At 42.1% G+C, this 16,783-nt stretch overlaps 1 protein-coding gene across 1 annotated transcript in view; it reads right to left on the bottom strand.

Annotated features, from left to right (window-relative positions):
• megf10 (multiple EGF-like-domains 10) overlaps positions 1-16,783 on the bottom strand; it is a 166,962-nt gene that overhangs the window by 119,477 nt on the left and 30,702 nt on the right. The window contains exons 2-4 of the mRNA XM_055632519.1: positions 14,686-14,818; positions 11,604-11,705; positions 9,086-9,186 (exon numbers count right to left, since the gene is read on the bottom strand). Of these exons, the coding sequence (XP_055488494.1) occupies positions 9,086-9,186; positions 11,604-11,705; positions 14,686-14,801 (319 nt within the window). The 5' untranslated portion in view covers positions 14,802-14,818. The remainder of the gene's footprint in view (positions 1-9,085; positions 9,187-11,603; positions 11,706-14,685; positions 14,819-16,783) is intronic.

Here is a 16,783-nt window from a genome sequence, read left to right on the forward strand (position 1 = left end):
ACTTAAGAAAGGATGTACTAGCCCTGGAATGCAGTGGATGCGAAGGTTTAGAGGAGGTGCATGTTCAGTTCAGTGCAGTTCAGTTTGACATTATTGTCATGTGTAAGGGTACAGTAGGCTGGAACTGATACTCTTAACCAGTTTAGAAGAATGAGAGTCCATGATCACAATCAATGAAACATATAAGATCATGAGGGGGAATAATATTTAGGTGGATGTAAAGCCAGCATGTCCCCAATGATCGGGGAGTCCGAGAGACAACTAGGGTAGATAGTAGCTCTGCAGCTCTAAGGGGGGTGGAATGATTCAAACTGCCTGATAATAGCTAGGAAGAACTTCTTCACTGAGAGGGTGGTTAATTTCATGGAATTCACTGCCCCAGGGAGCAGTGGAAGCAGAGAGTTTAAATATGCGAAGTCCTAAAATAGATGGTTTTTTAGCTGCCAAGGGGGATAAATTGAATAATAGGGGAGAGGGCTTGGATATGGCCTAGGTATGGTCCACAATTCGTGCAATAGTAAGACCTGAGTGACTCTCCTGGACAAGTGTCCCTCGCCTAGATGTGAGGGAGGGAGTAGGGACATTTTTGCATCTTTTTTCCCGAGTAACATACTGGGTTTTTATCCGGTTTTTTTTAGGATCCCCCAGGAGATCACGAGGGAGCTGTCTATGAAACAGAGAGGGTGGGATGGGAGATGGTGACTAGCGGTATCACATTGGAGGGCTGAAATGTCTTGAATGTTCTGTGTCATGTGTCTACTGTTTGTGGGACCTGGGGAAGTGTGTCTGTTTGGTGTTCAGGGGAATGAGCGAATTGGCGGTGCGGGCTCGATGGACCTGGTGGTCTACTCTCGCACCTACTTTCTATGTTTCTATGTCTATGTTTCTAACCGTGCATAGTTCCTTGAAGGTGGAATCTCATATAGATAGGGTGGTAAAGAAAGCTTTTGGTATGCTAGCCTTTATAAATCAGAGCATTCAGTATAGAAGCTGGGATGTAATGTTAAAATTGTACAAGGCATTGGTGAGACCAAATCTGGAGTATGGTGTACAATTTTGGTCGCGCAATTATAGGAAGGATGTCAACTAAATAGAGACCTAACTTAGAGTACAGAGGAGATTTACTAGAATGTTGCCTGGGTTTCAACAACTAAGTTACAGAGATAGGTTGAATAAGTTAGGTCTTTATTCTCTGGAGCGCAGAAGGTTGAGGGGGGACTTGATAAGAGGTCTTTAAAATGATGAGAGGGATAGACAGAGTTGATGTAGACAAGCTTTTCCCTTTGAGAATAGGGAAGATTCAAATAAGAGGACATGACTTCAGAATTAAGGGACAGAAGTTTAGGGGTAATATGAGGGGGAACTTCTTGATTCTTAAATGAACAAGGACCTGCAGATCCCGTTGTACTTCCCCTTTTCCCAACGACATAATTTAGATAATAATCTGTCTTCCTGTTTTAGCCACCAAAGTGGATAACCACACATTTATCCACATTAAACTGCATCTGCCATGCTTCTGTCCATTCACCCAACCTGTCCCAATCACCCCGCATCCTCATAGCATCCTACTCACAGTTCACACTGCCACCCAGCTTTATGTCACAGATGAGGTGATGGCTTCCTCGTAAGAGGTAGAGTGGGAGGGGATGTGGTCCAGATAACTGTGGGTTAGTGGATTTATGTCAGTGGGTAGTCTGTCCCCCATGAATGAGACAGAGACATTGAGAAAGGGGAGAAAGGTGTCAGGGATAGTCTAAGCAAATTTGAAGACAGTGGTAAAGTTGGTGATATCGATGGTGTCTGCAGAGGTGCAGGTGGCATCCCCAATGCAGTTGCTAAAGTAGCTGAGAAAGAGTTGGGGGATGGTGCCAATGTACATTTAGAACAAGGACTTTTGACGTAACCAACAAAATGGCAGACATAGCAAGGGGCCATGGATATACGGTTGGCTTGAAGAAAGTCAGAGGATTCAAAAGAGAAGTTGGTGAGGGCGATGACAAGTTCCGTAAAGTAGAATTCGCAAAAATGACAAATTATTTTTAATACACTTTAATTGAATGTGATGGGGGATAAACCCATTCTCAGTCAGTCCTGTTACTAGTGAAATCCTGGCAGATATGCTCATGCTAAAGTAATAATATCATTATAATAACATTTATGATGTTCTTTATTGAAAGGAAAGGAAATGAATAATTCAGTCCAGTGTTTTAAACACCAAATAGCCCCTCCTTATTAAATCTCGAAAGCGTTTACTCTCAAGCAAAAACACAAAGTTTGCATGGTCCACAATATTAATAAACATTTTTTATTTTACTTAAATATTCGAATCTCCAGCCTACAGAATTTACTTTCCATTACCTAATGCATCTCAGCATTCTGAAGGTTCTTCCTCACAGTACACTACAGTAAAAGTAGTCCTCGTAGAGGTTAGCAACCACTTTCATGGTTGCCAATTCTAAATGGGATAATTCCATATGGAAAATAAGGATGTGGCAATAAACATATTGCAATATGTCGGAAAAGTTGTCCTTTAAGGAAGCATGTTAAGTTGCAATTCTTTAAAAGTCAAAAATGAGAGGAAAATATTACAAGCTCACTGCTGCCAACTGCAACAATCGGACATGGTAAGCAAAAAAATAAATAGCATAACGTATCATTTAGTTTTGAGAACTAGATATGCTTGTAAACAAGTATATTTTTGAGTTTTCATAGTGCAATTTTTATAGAAACACATTATTAAGAATGTGTAGGAACACAGCAAGAAAACAGTGACAATTTCTTGGAACCATCGATACCCAGTAGGAATTATTTTTATTATGTTGTCTATCTCTCAAAGTGCCGACAATCATAAATAAAACAAGGCAAATGGTCGCAAAGCATCCGAGTTGAATCTTTCTTTTTTTGTTCATTATGTGATCATATATGGGCGAGAGGTAATGATAATGAGCCTGAAAAATAAGAGCTGGAAAAGAGAGCATGGAGTCAGAAACATGTCCAGAGAAGCAACAAAGGGGGAAAGAGCAGGAAACCAGTGAGAAGGGAAGACAAACAAGTCGTCAAGTCACTTTTATTTATATAGCACATTTAAAAAACAACTCTCGTTGGCCAAAGTGCTTTACATTGGTGGAGGTACTAACGATAGACTTGGTTTATACTCTCTAGAATTTAGAAGATTGAGAGGGGATCTTATAGAAAATTACAAAATTCTTAAGGGGTTGGACAGGCTAGATGCAGGAAGATTGTTCCCGATGTTGGGGAAGTCCAGGACAAGGGGTCACAGCTTAAGGATAAGGGGGAAATCCTTTAAAACTGAGATGAGAAGAACTTTTTTCACACAGAGAGTGGTGAATCTCTGGAACTCTCTGCCACAGAGGGTAGTTGAGGCCAGTTCATTGGCTATGTTTAAGAGGGAGTTAGATGTGGCCCTTGTGGCTAAGGGGATCAGGGGGTATGGAGAGAATGCAGGTACGGGATACTGAGTTGGACGATCAGCCATGATCATATTGAATGGTGGTGCAGGCTCGAAGGGCCGAATGGCCTACTCCTGCACCTAATTTCTATGTTTCTATACAACAGTGGTTCATAGATTATGGGAATTATATGGGGATTATAGAAACAAGGCAATGAAAGCACTGCTCGAGAACTTTAAAATTATGTACTGGTTTGGCAGGGTGGATAGAGAAATAATGCAACAGGTCAAAACTATTGGCCAAGGGTGTAAGATGGTCAGTCATTCTTAAATCAAATAGGTGTGTGAAGAGAAAGTCCTTTACTGGAAAAAAATAGTGAAAACATGGAACCTGCACTTGCAGGAAATGGTGGAGCTGCAGATCACAGATGCATTTAAGGGATGGCTGGATAAACCTGTGGAAAAAAGGACTGAATGGACATTGGGTGGGGTGAGGTGAAGAGGGGTGGGAACATTGACCTGTTGGCCTGTTTCTAGACTATGAAATCGAGCATAATCAAAGAGGGATATGACATGGAAGCAGACCCTTCAACCCACCAAATGCATGGCAGCCATCAAGCACCCATTTTTGCACTAACCCTATCCTATCACAATTTATTCAGCCCACATTCCCAGAAACTCCCCCCAGACATCTACGCACAATTTACAGTGGCCAATTAACCTACCAACCTGCACGCCTTTGGGATGAGGGAAGAAACCAGAGCAAGCAAAGGAAAACTCATTCAGTCACAGAGAAGAACAACTCCACACAGGCAATACCAGAGTTCAGGGTTGATCCCGGATGGCTGGCCCTCCATGCAGGGTCTAAATTAAAAAATCTGGCTAAATATAACAACTAGAAAAAATGCCAGAGAACTCAGTACAATTCACAGAGTGATTATTGCATGACTTTGCACGAGTATTAGTACAATGAACACTGGGATAAATGTATGCCCCAGTTATTCGGCTCCAAACATCACTATGGATCAGACCTTCTTTGCGCCAATGAGTGAAGGTTTTACTTGAAACACTGAATGTTGGAAGCTTTATGTGGTCAGTTATTATTCGTATGACAACAATAATAAACATTATTCCAAAATAAAGTGTTATTGAGATTGAATTGCCATTTATAATCAGCAGTCAGAAACAAAAATCAAGGATTATGGTCACCAGGTTATGGTCACATGTTGAAATCACTTTGTGCTTCACTGTAACTTTTGATCGGCAAAATACCGGAGGGAAACAAAGGCTGCAATGTTCTACCAATTTCATGGTACAAGATCTTAAGAACATCTTTTAAAAGGCAAAAGGTCCTTAACTTAAAGCTAAAAATCATATGGACATAGCTTCAAGCTATCCCACATTTTTCATAATTTGCGGGAAGAACCCTATAGCTCAGAGTAAGGCCATTTAGCCCACCGTGGTTGTGCTGATCCTTTTGAAAAGGTTAACCGCCCTCCCCATTTACTTCTCACCTGTTCTTTCCAAGTCTTTATCCAATACCCTTTTGAAGGTTGCTACTGAATCTGTGAGCAGACAGTGCTTTCCAGGTCATTAGTTCCTGCAAGGACATTTATCCTTGCCTCACCTATTGTCTGATAAACCCATCCCGTTTTGCTACTATGTTTCTGTTACCGGAAGCAGCCTCTCGCTATTTACCTCATCAAAACCCCTTATCGACATTAAATATTAGAGTACAATTGTTCTGGTTTTAAAAATGAACACTTAAAGTTATTACATTCCAATCTATCAATGATGTCCTCTCCTCATCAATGGCAAAGCGCAGGAGGAGAAGGGGTAGGGGCATTCAGCTCATCATGCATGGGCTGTTATCTGAATGGTGCCAGACTATTATCTGAATGGTGGCCGATTAGGAAAGGGGGAGATGCAACGAGACCTGGGCGTCATGGTACACCAGTCATTGAAAGTAGGCATGCAGGTGCAGCAGGCAGTGAAGAAAGCGAATGGTGTGTTAGCTTTCATAGCAAAAAGATTTGAGTATAGGAGCAGGGATGTTCTACTGCAGTTGTACACGGTCTTGGTGAGACCACACCTGGAGTATCGCGTACAGTTTTGGTCTCCTAATCTGAGGAAAGACATTCTTGCCATAGAGGGAGTACAGAGAAGGTTCACCAGACTGATTCCTGGGATGTCAGGACTTTCATATGAAGAAAGACTGGATAGACTCGGCTTGTACTCGCTAGAATTTAGAAGATCGAGGGGGGGGGGGGATCATATAAAAACTTACAAAATTCTTAAGGGGTTGGACAGGCTAGATGCAAGAAGATTGTTCCCAATGTTGGGGAAGTCTAGAACAAGGGGTCACAGTTTAAGGATAAGGGGGAAATCTTTTAGGACCGAGATGAGGAAAACATTTTTCACACAGAGAGTGGTTAATCTCTGGAATTCTCTGCCACAGAAGGTAGTTGAGGCCAGTTCATTGACTATATTTAAGAGTTAGATGTGGCCCTTGTGACAAAAGGGACCAGGGGGTATGGAGAGAAAGCAGGTACAGGATACCGAGTTGGATGATCAGCCATGATCATATTGAATGGCGGTGCAGGCTCGAAGGGCCAAATGGCCTACTCCTGCACCTATTTTCTATATTTCTATGTCTATTCCCATCCATTCACACCACATACGTCTTGCTTTCATCTGTTTATCCAATTCTGAATCTGCCTATTCTACAAAAACAGCCCCAATTTTAAAACTATTTTCACTGTTTGCACACACCAAACCAGTGCGCAAGTTAACCCAAGCTTTTCCTGAAACCTGTTCCTATAGTATGATGTACGAATGCAGAAGGAAATATTGTGTGTAGGAAGGAAATACAAATGCTAGTTTATACTAAAGATAGACACAAAATGCTGGAGTAACTCAGCGGTTCAGGCAGCATCCCTGGAGAAAAGGAATATGCGTCATTTTGGGTCGGAACCCTTCTTCCAACTCATTTGAACGGCCTGAAGAAGGGTTCCAACCCAGAACATCGCCTATTCATTTTTTCCAGAGATGCTACCTGACCCATTGAATTACTCCAGCAGTTTTTGTCTATCTTCAGTATAAACCAGCATCTGCATTTCCTTTCTATCAGAAGGAAATTCCTGTTTTTCTCACTTTGGCTTTAAGTCAGGTCACCAACATTGGCCCAACTTTTATATTCCATGCCAACAACATCCAGTGAATCAACAATAGTCACAAAAGAGCAGCAGAAAGATAAATCAATCTGGCTGCTTGCTGCTTTATCAGCCAGTCAGTGGTACTTCCTTTTCTATTAATCACTAGATTAGTACAGAAATACAGTGGAGAGATACGTTTTTTTTGGCCTTCCATCACAGCTATGTGATGGATGTTTATGTAAAATTGTAATTATGTTGTGTCTGGGTCTATTTGTGTGTAATGTATGGCTGCAGAAACGGCATTTCGTTTGGACCTCTAGGGGTCCAAATGACAATTAAATTGACTCTTGACACTCATCAAGCCAGACAGAACATAATCATCTCAAATATTGATGATTCGATTTGCCCGATCACCGTGTCTTTGCGATGGTCCAGAGCTGACTGCATGTGAAAGCTCCATTGCTATAGGAAATGGACAAACACAGAGGGAAGGGAAGCTTGTCATCGAGAATAAATAGTATAATGTAGATGAAACAGTCACTTCATTGAATACAAATAAGAAAACTATTCTTCAATACCTTTTTAATTCAAAAGGACCTTTAAATATTACAGAGGTGTTTTTTTGATTGCCCCTCTTACCACCTCAGGATCCCAGTATTATCTATAAATAATACTTTTGCTGTAATACTTTTGAAACAGAGTCTTTGTTCAAAGACCCAGAGGGCCATGGACTAAATGCAGGTAAATGGGAGGAGTAAGAATGGATGCAATGACGGCATGGACATTGTGGGCCAAAGGGCTTGGTTCTGTGTTGTACGGCTCTTATGACAAACAGAAAAATGGAAATCATTTTGTGAACAGCCAGGTGTCAGGTAATAATGACAAAATCATCATTCTTACAGCATCAGATGTGATGTGAATAGTGGCCCAAGAAGCTGCAGAACAATAAACAAGCTGCAGGTGGAAATCTGCAAGTCAGGCAGAGTCTGTGGGAGGGAAGGAATGTCAAAGTTTCAGGTCAAAACCCTCCATCGGGATTAAGAGTGGAGAGGGAAGATAGCCAGTGCAAAGAGGAAAGATGGTGCTGGTGTGACAAGAGACTGTAGGTAATTAGTAAACTGAAGACAGATGACAGGTGGAGGACAGGTGGGGGAGGGGTGGAGTTGGGAGGCAGAGGAATGGTAGATGGAGGCAGACTAACAAATGGCAGATGGAGGCAGGTGCGGCAGGGGAAGGTAAAGGTGGAGACAGTGAGGAGGGATAGGAAAACCAGGAACACAAAGCCGACCAGTACTGGAATCTGATAAGCAAGGAAGATTATGGAATGGGAAGGAAGGGAATGGGACCACGAGGGGAAGTGATGGGGAGATTAAACCAGAACCTGAAGGGGGAAAGTGGGAACTGGTGTGTAAAATGTGTGGGTAGTGGGTGTATGGAACCAGGAGGGGGAAGGGTGAAAATGGATGATGCAGGGCTATAGAAAGGTCAGAAAGAGAGAAGGAGGTAGTCGGAGAAAAAATACTGAAGGTGAGATCACTTGATGTTGGAAAATTGTATTCTCATACCATGGGGTTGATATAAATTGTGCTCACTACACAGAAAGAGCCTGCAGGGACAATGGCTGTTTTATATTTTACATCTATTGATCAAAACTTGATTTAATGCCTCATTTGAAAGACAACACCTTCCACAGGGTAACATTCCTGAGATTTAATGCTCAGTTTTCTGAGGAGTGATTTGGCCACGCAACCTTCTGACAGGCAAGATTGTTCATGGGAAAATTAAATACTTTGCTTTGGAAAACATTGATATTAACAGGGAAACCATAAATGCAACTCAACCAATTGTTTTGCATTAAAAATGTATTAACAATGATTTGTGCTGCAGATTGTTAATCTGAGGAATGGATACACTCTGGTTTTAATAAAGGTTCATAGGTATCCTCCCAACATGTGTCTATTAAAATAATCAGAAAAAGACTATTTTGTATTTCACTTGGACTTCATGATCAGAATTCTGCATTTCCACATTTCATAACAACGTAGAAGGCCGCAATGTTGGCCCCCTGAGTGCATTGTGGTTCCAGACTGGTTCCACCAAGATGGAGTACAAAACGCCACTGAAGATCTTTTTTCCCCTGTGGTTATCAAACTGTACAACTCCTCCTCTTTCGGCCATGGGGTAGACTAACTCCCCTCCCTCCCACGCTCCACGATATTTGCACATCCCCACTCCTGTCCGCTGTTCACTTTAATTTCATGTTTCATGTCTCTAGTTGTGTTTTATGACCGTTGGCAGATCAATTTCCCTCCTGTGCCTGCAGCAACTTGTGGCTGCAGTTCCTTGTGCCTGCAGCAACTCTACTAGCTGCACCACTGTAAGGTTCTCAATTCAAAGTAAGTGGTGTAATGAAGGTGAAAATGAAGATGTCCATTTTCATCTTTTTATGGCTCTCAACCTGATCAGCAGGTGTTTGAAAAAGATTCGCCCCAAATTACTTGCAAATAAAAAAAGCACTTACGGACACAGATCTCAGAACGTTCATAAAATCCCGGACAGCACTGAGAACGACGACGGTACATTGTTTTCTCTCCCCGTCTGTAGGCTGTACGATAACTTATTCTGAAAGTCAAGACCTAAGGTTATAGCCTTAGATACAATGGGGATATCAATCACATTTGTCTTATTGGAAACTAGGCAAACAACGAAAGGAAAATCAAAATATGCTTTAAGTATCCCAAGAATATTATGTTATAGGTGAAAGCAATATTCTGAATCTCACTGGTATGGGCCATCATCCAGTCTAGCTGTGAGAAGGCCAAATTTATGACTAGGCCTCAGGAGACAGAGCATGGAGGCCCAGTCCCCAAACTCTCAGACATCCTGTCACATGAGCCAAGGCTGAGTGCAGACCCAACCTTTCACAAAGCTGTTCATGCTAACTCCCCGTTGGATTGCAACCTTGTCATGGTCGGGGATGCTTGTGTGTCTCAGTGACCCCTAGAGCTATGCCAGCAGGAGATTAATCTCCTGTTAGGGTCTCCCATGCTGGACAGGTTGAAGGGTAGAGGCCATTCATAGAGGCAATCCACTGGTTCTCCGGGTTGGGAGGTTGAGCACAGGGCTAACAACCCTGTCTCGTAAAACAAAAATGTTACGGAAACAGCAACTGAAGGAATCAACAAGGAGTAGAGGACCTTCATTGCTGCCCTACATGCCAGGAGGCATAATAGGCAGTAAGTAAGTAAGTTCATGCTAAGATGCAGTTACGTTTTATCCAAGGGATAACAATAATAAATATTTATTTTAATTCCCTAAATGAAACAGTTAATTGAAAAGATGTTAAAAACAATGAAATAAAACTTTTTTTTTTTAATTTTCCATTGACCTTCCAATTTCTAGGACAAGAATCTTCATTAAAGTGAATGGGGACTTGACCTCATGCTTGGTCTGAACATCATTGAATAAGGTAAATCATTTACAACTAGACACCAGTTACCCAGCTCAGTGTGCACTTTAGAGCCTTCACACAAACCCAGAACTCACCAGAGGATGACTGAATTATGGCCACTCCCTTCAGAACTGCTGAACATGGCCTGCATACTTTGGCCCAATAGTTTGACTCTTTTACCATTAAACTTATACTTTCTTCATAAAATTTGCAACATGGAATACAATACGTGTTATCATTCACAATACAATATAAAGCATCTTATACAAGATCTATATTACAATGGTATGACATGGATAGGACAGATTTGGAGGGATATGGGCCAAATGCAGGCAGGTGGGACTAATGTAGCTGGGACATGTTGGTCGATGTGGGCAAGCTGGGCTGAAGGGTTTGTTTCCACGCTGTATCACTCTAGGACATACATTCTATATTCGCTGAGTTGTATTCTCAGCAACAGGAAATTAAAGATACAAGTCTGAATTTTAAGGATATTGTGGAGAAATAATCAGATAGAAAGAAGAATTATTTTCATAGGCTGGGAAGTCATCAACTGGGGACAATGTTCGAAAATGTCTGTTGAAATGAAATGTAACATTTTGCTCCATAGCGAGTGGTAGACATTTGCAAAGACCAATTGTTGGATCAAGTTTTCATTTAAAAAATGTGATTGATTTTTCCTTTGATTAAACGTGTTAAAGGTTGTGGGGAAAAGCGAGTGAATGGAGTTACATCACAGATGAGCCATGGACCGAGAGAATGGTGTTGGCTGAAGGGGCTGAATGGCTTGCCTCTTGAAGAGGTAAAAATAAGGCTTAGGTCGTAAACGTTCTTTGAACAATCTGTGGATAACTTTCCTATCCATTTGACAAGAGAGTCCCAAAAGAACGTATCATTGTCGATACGTAATATTCTCCAGCTTAAATTCTTCATTTGCTGATGGCAAGCTGACTTGTCTGCTGCCAAAAATATCAGAAATTCACAAATTACTTCATAAGTTCATGTGGTAGGAGCAGAATTAGGCCATTCGGCCCTTTCAATCGTCAAATAATAGTGAGATTTTTTTTTTTAAGTTCAACTGGAACAAGATATCTGTGAATGAAATGTATTTTTCATTTCTTGCATGCAATTACAGGATCAACTGTGCCTTTGCCAAGCCAGGTCTGAAGAAAATTGCTATTTTTTTATACAACAAACTCCACCACTGATTTTCTGGCAACTGTTGGTCCAGCCCCTCCTTTTATCCAGACCAAATTACAAGAGCACACTTGAAATCTTCCCCTCCCCTTCCTCCCTTGAAAATATGTCGCCTAGGCTGGGTGACGTGGCCGATCTTGACCTCATTAGGACTTCCGCACCAATCGGCGGATCAAATTTGCCCCTGTGGCTGGGACACTGGAAATCCCACCCAGCCAGACCCGGCAGATCCATTCCCATCGCCACCTTTTGCCAAACACTGCTGGTCGGTCCACTGTTGGTCCTGCAAAATGGGTAATATGGTGATGCTCTGGAACCAAGGGTGCCGGAAAATCACTGCTGGACCTGTACTTTATTTTTAACATGACAAGAGGTGCTGAATTATACATACCTGTGCCGAGTACATTTAAACCAGTTCAGGATATCAGTGCAGCTCGTATAGTAAATCTGGTCGTATGGGTGGGCATAGGATTCTTGGACGGTCACCGAATAGCTTGGAAAGACAAGAGTGTGTTACTTGCAACGGAATGACCCATTCTCAATCACTGTAACAATCTTTTGAAATCCACATGCTCCTAATTAAAATGGTTAGCCAATTATCATTTCTAGTGATTCACAATACTCAGGAATTAATATATCATTTGATATTTCCTATTTTTACTGCAAGAGCATACATACTGTAAATATGTTGTCTTTCCCATACCTGCCAATGAATACTCATTTTTCTTCTTCTGATAGGCAAAGTAATTGATACACTAAATCCTCATAAACACAAGGACTTCTTATTGACTCCACCATCAGAACGCCACAGGAGATCCTTTTTCCCTGTGGCGTTCAAACTATACGACTCCTCCCCTTCTGTCATGGGGTAGACCAACTCCCCTCCCCCCACCCCCCTCCTCAATTTTGCACATCCCAAATCCTTTTCATGTCACTTTAATTTCATGTTTCATGTATTTTGTGTTTTATGACTGTTGACAGATTAATTTCCCTCCTGGGATAAATAAAGTTCTATCATAGCGCATTCATATAAAAAAAAAAATTATATCATTAAGTGAGGACAATGATACCGAGGCTGCAACAATATATAGGAATCAACCTCTCCAAGAATATAACAACTTCTGCATCAGTTTCAATTTTCTAAGTTTCTGTTTGTCAAAACAAGTTAAAACATACAAGCAACTCTGGCCCACTTACCCATCTCCCCGACCCTCTGATGTTCCCTACTCTAACTTTGACGACACAATCAGCCAACACTCTGAGCCCTGACATTGGCCACTGTCCTAACCTTTGATGTTCCCAATCCTGACCACAGCACAAACCCGACCCAGACATCATAAACAGCCCGCACTCTGGAACCATGCTCTGGCGGCAACCCCCTCATTCTTGCTGACCCCCCCTCCACCCATGGTCCCAGACCTGTTCACCCCAATCATGGCCACACATATTGGACCACAACTGCTGCTGCAAACCCATCTATATTCCTGACCTTTGGTAACCTCAACTCTGACCCCAGCTTCAACCACACCAACTATTTAGACTTTAGAGATACAGCGTTCAAACAGGTCCTTTGTCCCGCCGAGTCCACGCTGACCAGCGATCAACCCCATACACTATCCTACATACTGGGGGCAATTTACAATTTTTACCAAAACCAATTAACCTACAAACCTATTCATCTCTGGAGTGTGGGAGGAAACGAAAACCCATGCGGTCACAGGGAGAACATACAAACTCCATACAGACAGCAGCCGTAGTCAGGATTGAACCTGGGTCTCTGGGGCTGTAAGGCAGCAATTATAATGTTGCGCTACTGCGCCAAACTATTGACATTTTACCAGTTGCCTGCACAAGACATCAGATGCAAGGGCTCTAGAGGAATGTGCAATGTTTACCAACACTACCAGTAACACACGGCCAACTTAGCAAGTATGTTGATCGAGGAACAGTAAATCAATAATTTGGTGTAGATGAATGCACAGCTGTTATCATGAAGGACGTGAGCAAAAGGCATATGGAAGCACTACCATCTCCAATTCCCTTAGCATCCTGGTGCTCCTCCCGAGATGCACTGGGAAAATTTTTATTACACAGATGCAAGTAGATCTTGCAGCTGGCTACCCCTAATATACTTCATGGCAATTAGAAAGGGTTATTAAATACTGGCTTTGTCAATTGTGTCAACACGTCACAGATGCATCTTTTTTAAATGAGCACAGGGAATATTGACATAAAATGGATTTGTTTCCTGTGGTGGAAAAGGAATACAAATAAACAAAAATTAACAGATCAAGCAGCATCTGTGGGGAGTGGGAGAGATTTTGTCATGTTGATGGCCTTTCATCAGAATAGTTTAAGAAGAAACTGCAGATGCTGGAAAATCGAAGGTATAAAAAAATGCTGGCGAAACTCAGCGGGTGAGGCAGCATCTATGTAGCAAAGGTAATAGGCAATGTTTTGGGTTGAGACCTTTCTTCAGACTGATGTGAGGGTGGTGGGGGGGGCGGGAAGAAGAAAGGAAGAGAAGGAGACAGTGGGATGAGGGAGAGCAGGGAAGGGGAGGAGAAAGAAGGGACTACCTGAAATTAGAGAAGTCATTGTTCATACCGCTGGGATGTAAACTGCCCAAGCGAAATATGAGGTGCTGCTACTCCAATTTACAGTGGGCCTCACTCTGGCCATTGAGGAGGCCCAGGACAGAAAGGTACTTTCTGGCACTTTCCCTTGCAACCGCAGGAAATGCTACACTTGTCGCTTTATCTCCCCCCTTGACCCCATTCAAGGACCTAAGCAGTCTTTCCAAGTGCGGCAGCGATTCACCTGCACCTCCTCCAACCTCATCTATTGCATCCTCTGCTCTAGGCGTCAGCTGCTCTATGTCGATGAGACCAAGCGTAGGCTTGGCGATCGCTTCGCCCAACACCTCCGCTCGGTTCGCAATAACCAACCTGATCTCCCGGTGTCTCAGCACTTCAACTTCCACTCCCATTCTGAATCCGACCTTTCTGTGCTGGACCTCCTCCATGGCCAGAGTGAGAACCACCGTAAATTGGAGGAGCAGCACCTCATATTTCGCTTGGGCAGTTTACATCCCAGCGGTATGAACATTGACTTCTCTAATTTCAGGTAGTCCCTGCTTTCTCCTCCCCTTCCCAGCTCTCCCTCAGCCCACTGTCTCCCCCTCTTCCTTTCTTCTTCCCCCCCCCCCCACCCCATCCCCACATCAGTCTGAAGAAGGGTCTCGACCCGAAACGTTGCCCATTTCCTTCGCTCCATAGATGCTGCTTCACCCGCTGAGTTTCTCCAGCATTTTTGTCTACTTTCATCAGAATAGCGTCATCAATCTGTTGCATTAATTCCGTTTCTCTCTTCACAGATGCAGCCTGACCTGCCAAGTGTTGGCCATTTTATAGTTCAGAAGATGAATGAGTCGGTCAAATAAAAACATTGTTGGTGATGTAAAGCAGGCTCACCTCTCCCAATGGCTGCATACATTTGGATCCTCGACATTTAGCAACATTACGTTGTGCCAGAGACACCATGACAGAATGATAATGATGGTAGCTCGGCCCGATGCGCAGGGACTCATCCTCTTACAAGCCAAGCCTATTTATTTTGGGGGGAAAAAGCATTTGAACATTTAATGCATTGCAAAAGCATCTCATGATGGCAAACATAACATTACAATCTGACACACTTCTTTCCTTATCCAACACACTTTTTTTCCCCCATTTACCTCGAAGGTCTTTGATACTTACTCCACCTATCTGCCAATCATCAATCATCCCTTCCCACACACACACCTGTATTCCCCTCTGTGCATCATCTATATATCTCGTCTCCCTTTCCTGTGACTTTCATTCTGAGATGCTGCCTGCCCCGCTGAGTTACTCCAGCTTTTTGTATCCATCTTCACATATCACTTGTCAGGCTATGCCCCACCCCTATCTCGCTTTCCCAGCTTTCTCCACATTCCTCCGTCTAACTGAGGAACGATCCCAACCCGAAACGTCATCTGTTTACTTGCTATCAATCTGAAATAAAACAGAAATGTTGTGAACACTTACCAGGCAGCATCTGTGGAAAGAAATAGAGTATTCACATTTTAGGTCTTAGATCCCTTGTCAGATCAGGGACCAATTATCTATATCTTGAACAAGTAAAATTCCTTTAAAGCATAATTGTGAATGAAATCAAATGAATTTGAGTAGAAGTAAAGGAAAAAATAAAATTAAACGACAAAAGAATAATTAGATGATGAGAAAATAGCGAATGAAAGAAAAATTAAGGGGGAAAAATGTAAATTTGACATTGCTAAACTTTAGAAAAGAGATGGAACAGTTTAATTTTGTTCCTTTATGTCCCAGAGAACTTGATTGGCATTGGTTTAACAATTATGAGGTTGCTATTTTGCAGCATTGGTCATCAGCAAGTGTATTGTAACCAACAAATGTACAAATTCAGGAAATGGCATTTAGCATTGGCCAGACTCTGAAGTCTTTTGGGCAAGGTCATCAATAGAGTGGCAGGATCTGGAGATTTCACAGCACATGGTGTATCTCCACACCCTGACCGTGTCACCTGAATTGCTTAGAAATAGCTGGCCACCTCATTACTTTGTCAATATTGCTTCAACAGACCTGGCCTAGTTCTTGACAGTGTTTCCATCTGGTGGACATTGATGCAGGAATTCTGGTTTGGGTTCCTGCGTCCAGTGACATTGGTGAAACCTACTCAGCCCATTTCCTGCCAAAGAAGAGGACTTATTCCTTGACAAGAAACACTTTGGCAGTCACCGAAGCAAGTGCCCACTACCTCCTCAGCATGGCAGCACTCTAGTGCCATCCCCAGAAGCGTTGAGCCACCAGTCAACCGGTCTTCCCTGATCCCAGAAGTACATCCAAATTCTGCTGTCGCAGATTCTGCAGCTTCACCTTCTTCTTTATGCGAAATATCTTGCAAATGTTTGAGATACTTTTTCTAACAAAATTAAACATCCAAAACAATGCAGAAAAAAAGTATTTTACAAGGCCTTTTTCATTCTCCGATTTTATGATTATTCTCGTACCTTCAATATGCAGTAATCATAAACCAATGCTCCCGTGGTTTGTAAAAATATTAGATGGTACAATCATTTTTAAATATGAGATGGGGAAGTGATTTACAAACCTCTCTCTAAAAGCTTGAAGAGGTTTTTTACTGAAATCAAACAAGATTGCTCTGTGGCTGAATATAATTATTTTGCAAGTTAGACATAGGATACCGGGCCAACAAAGCAATTCTCATCTTTAAGATTTAATTAGAGAAGCCCTCCCTAAAATTACAAACTAAAAATAAATATTTTCTAAATATACACATTTTCATTTTAAAAGCCAAGTTGCTTTAATCAGTTATTAGATCTGCCCCGAGTTCCCTCTGATGCTGGTAATGGGACTACAATGTTATTACAAGTATTAGACTGCAAATATTCCAGTAATATTCTTTCTCGGTTTTTGTCAGTTGTCATCTCCAACCCTGTGACCCTCCAGGATGCAAGTATTCCTTCAACTCAAGCACTTTGTAAACCAGGGA

The sequence above is a fragment of the Leucoraja erinacea genome, chromosome 3 (assembly GCF_028641065.1).
Source record: "Leucoraja erinacea ecotype New England chromosome 3, Leri_hhj_1, whole genome shotgun sequence".
Classification (NCBI taxonomy): Eukaryota; Metazoa; Chordata; class Chondrichthyes; order Rajiformes; family Rajidae; genus Leucoraja; species Leucoraja erinaceus.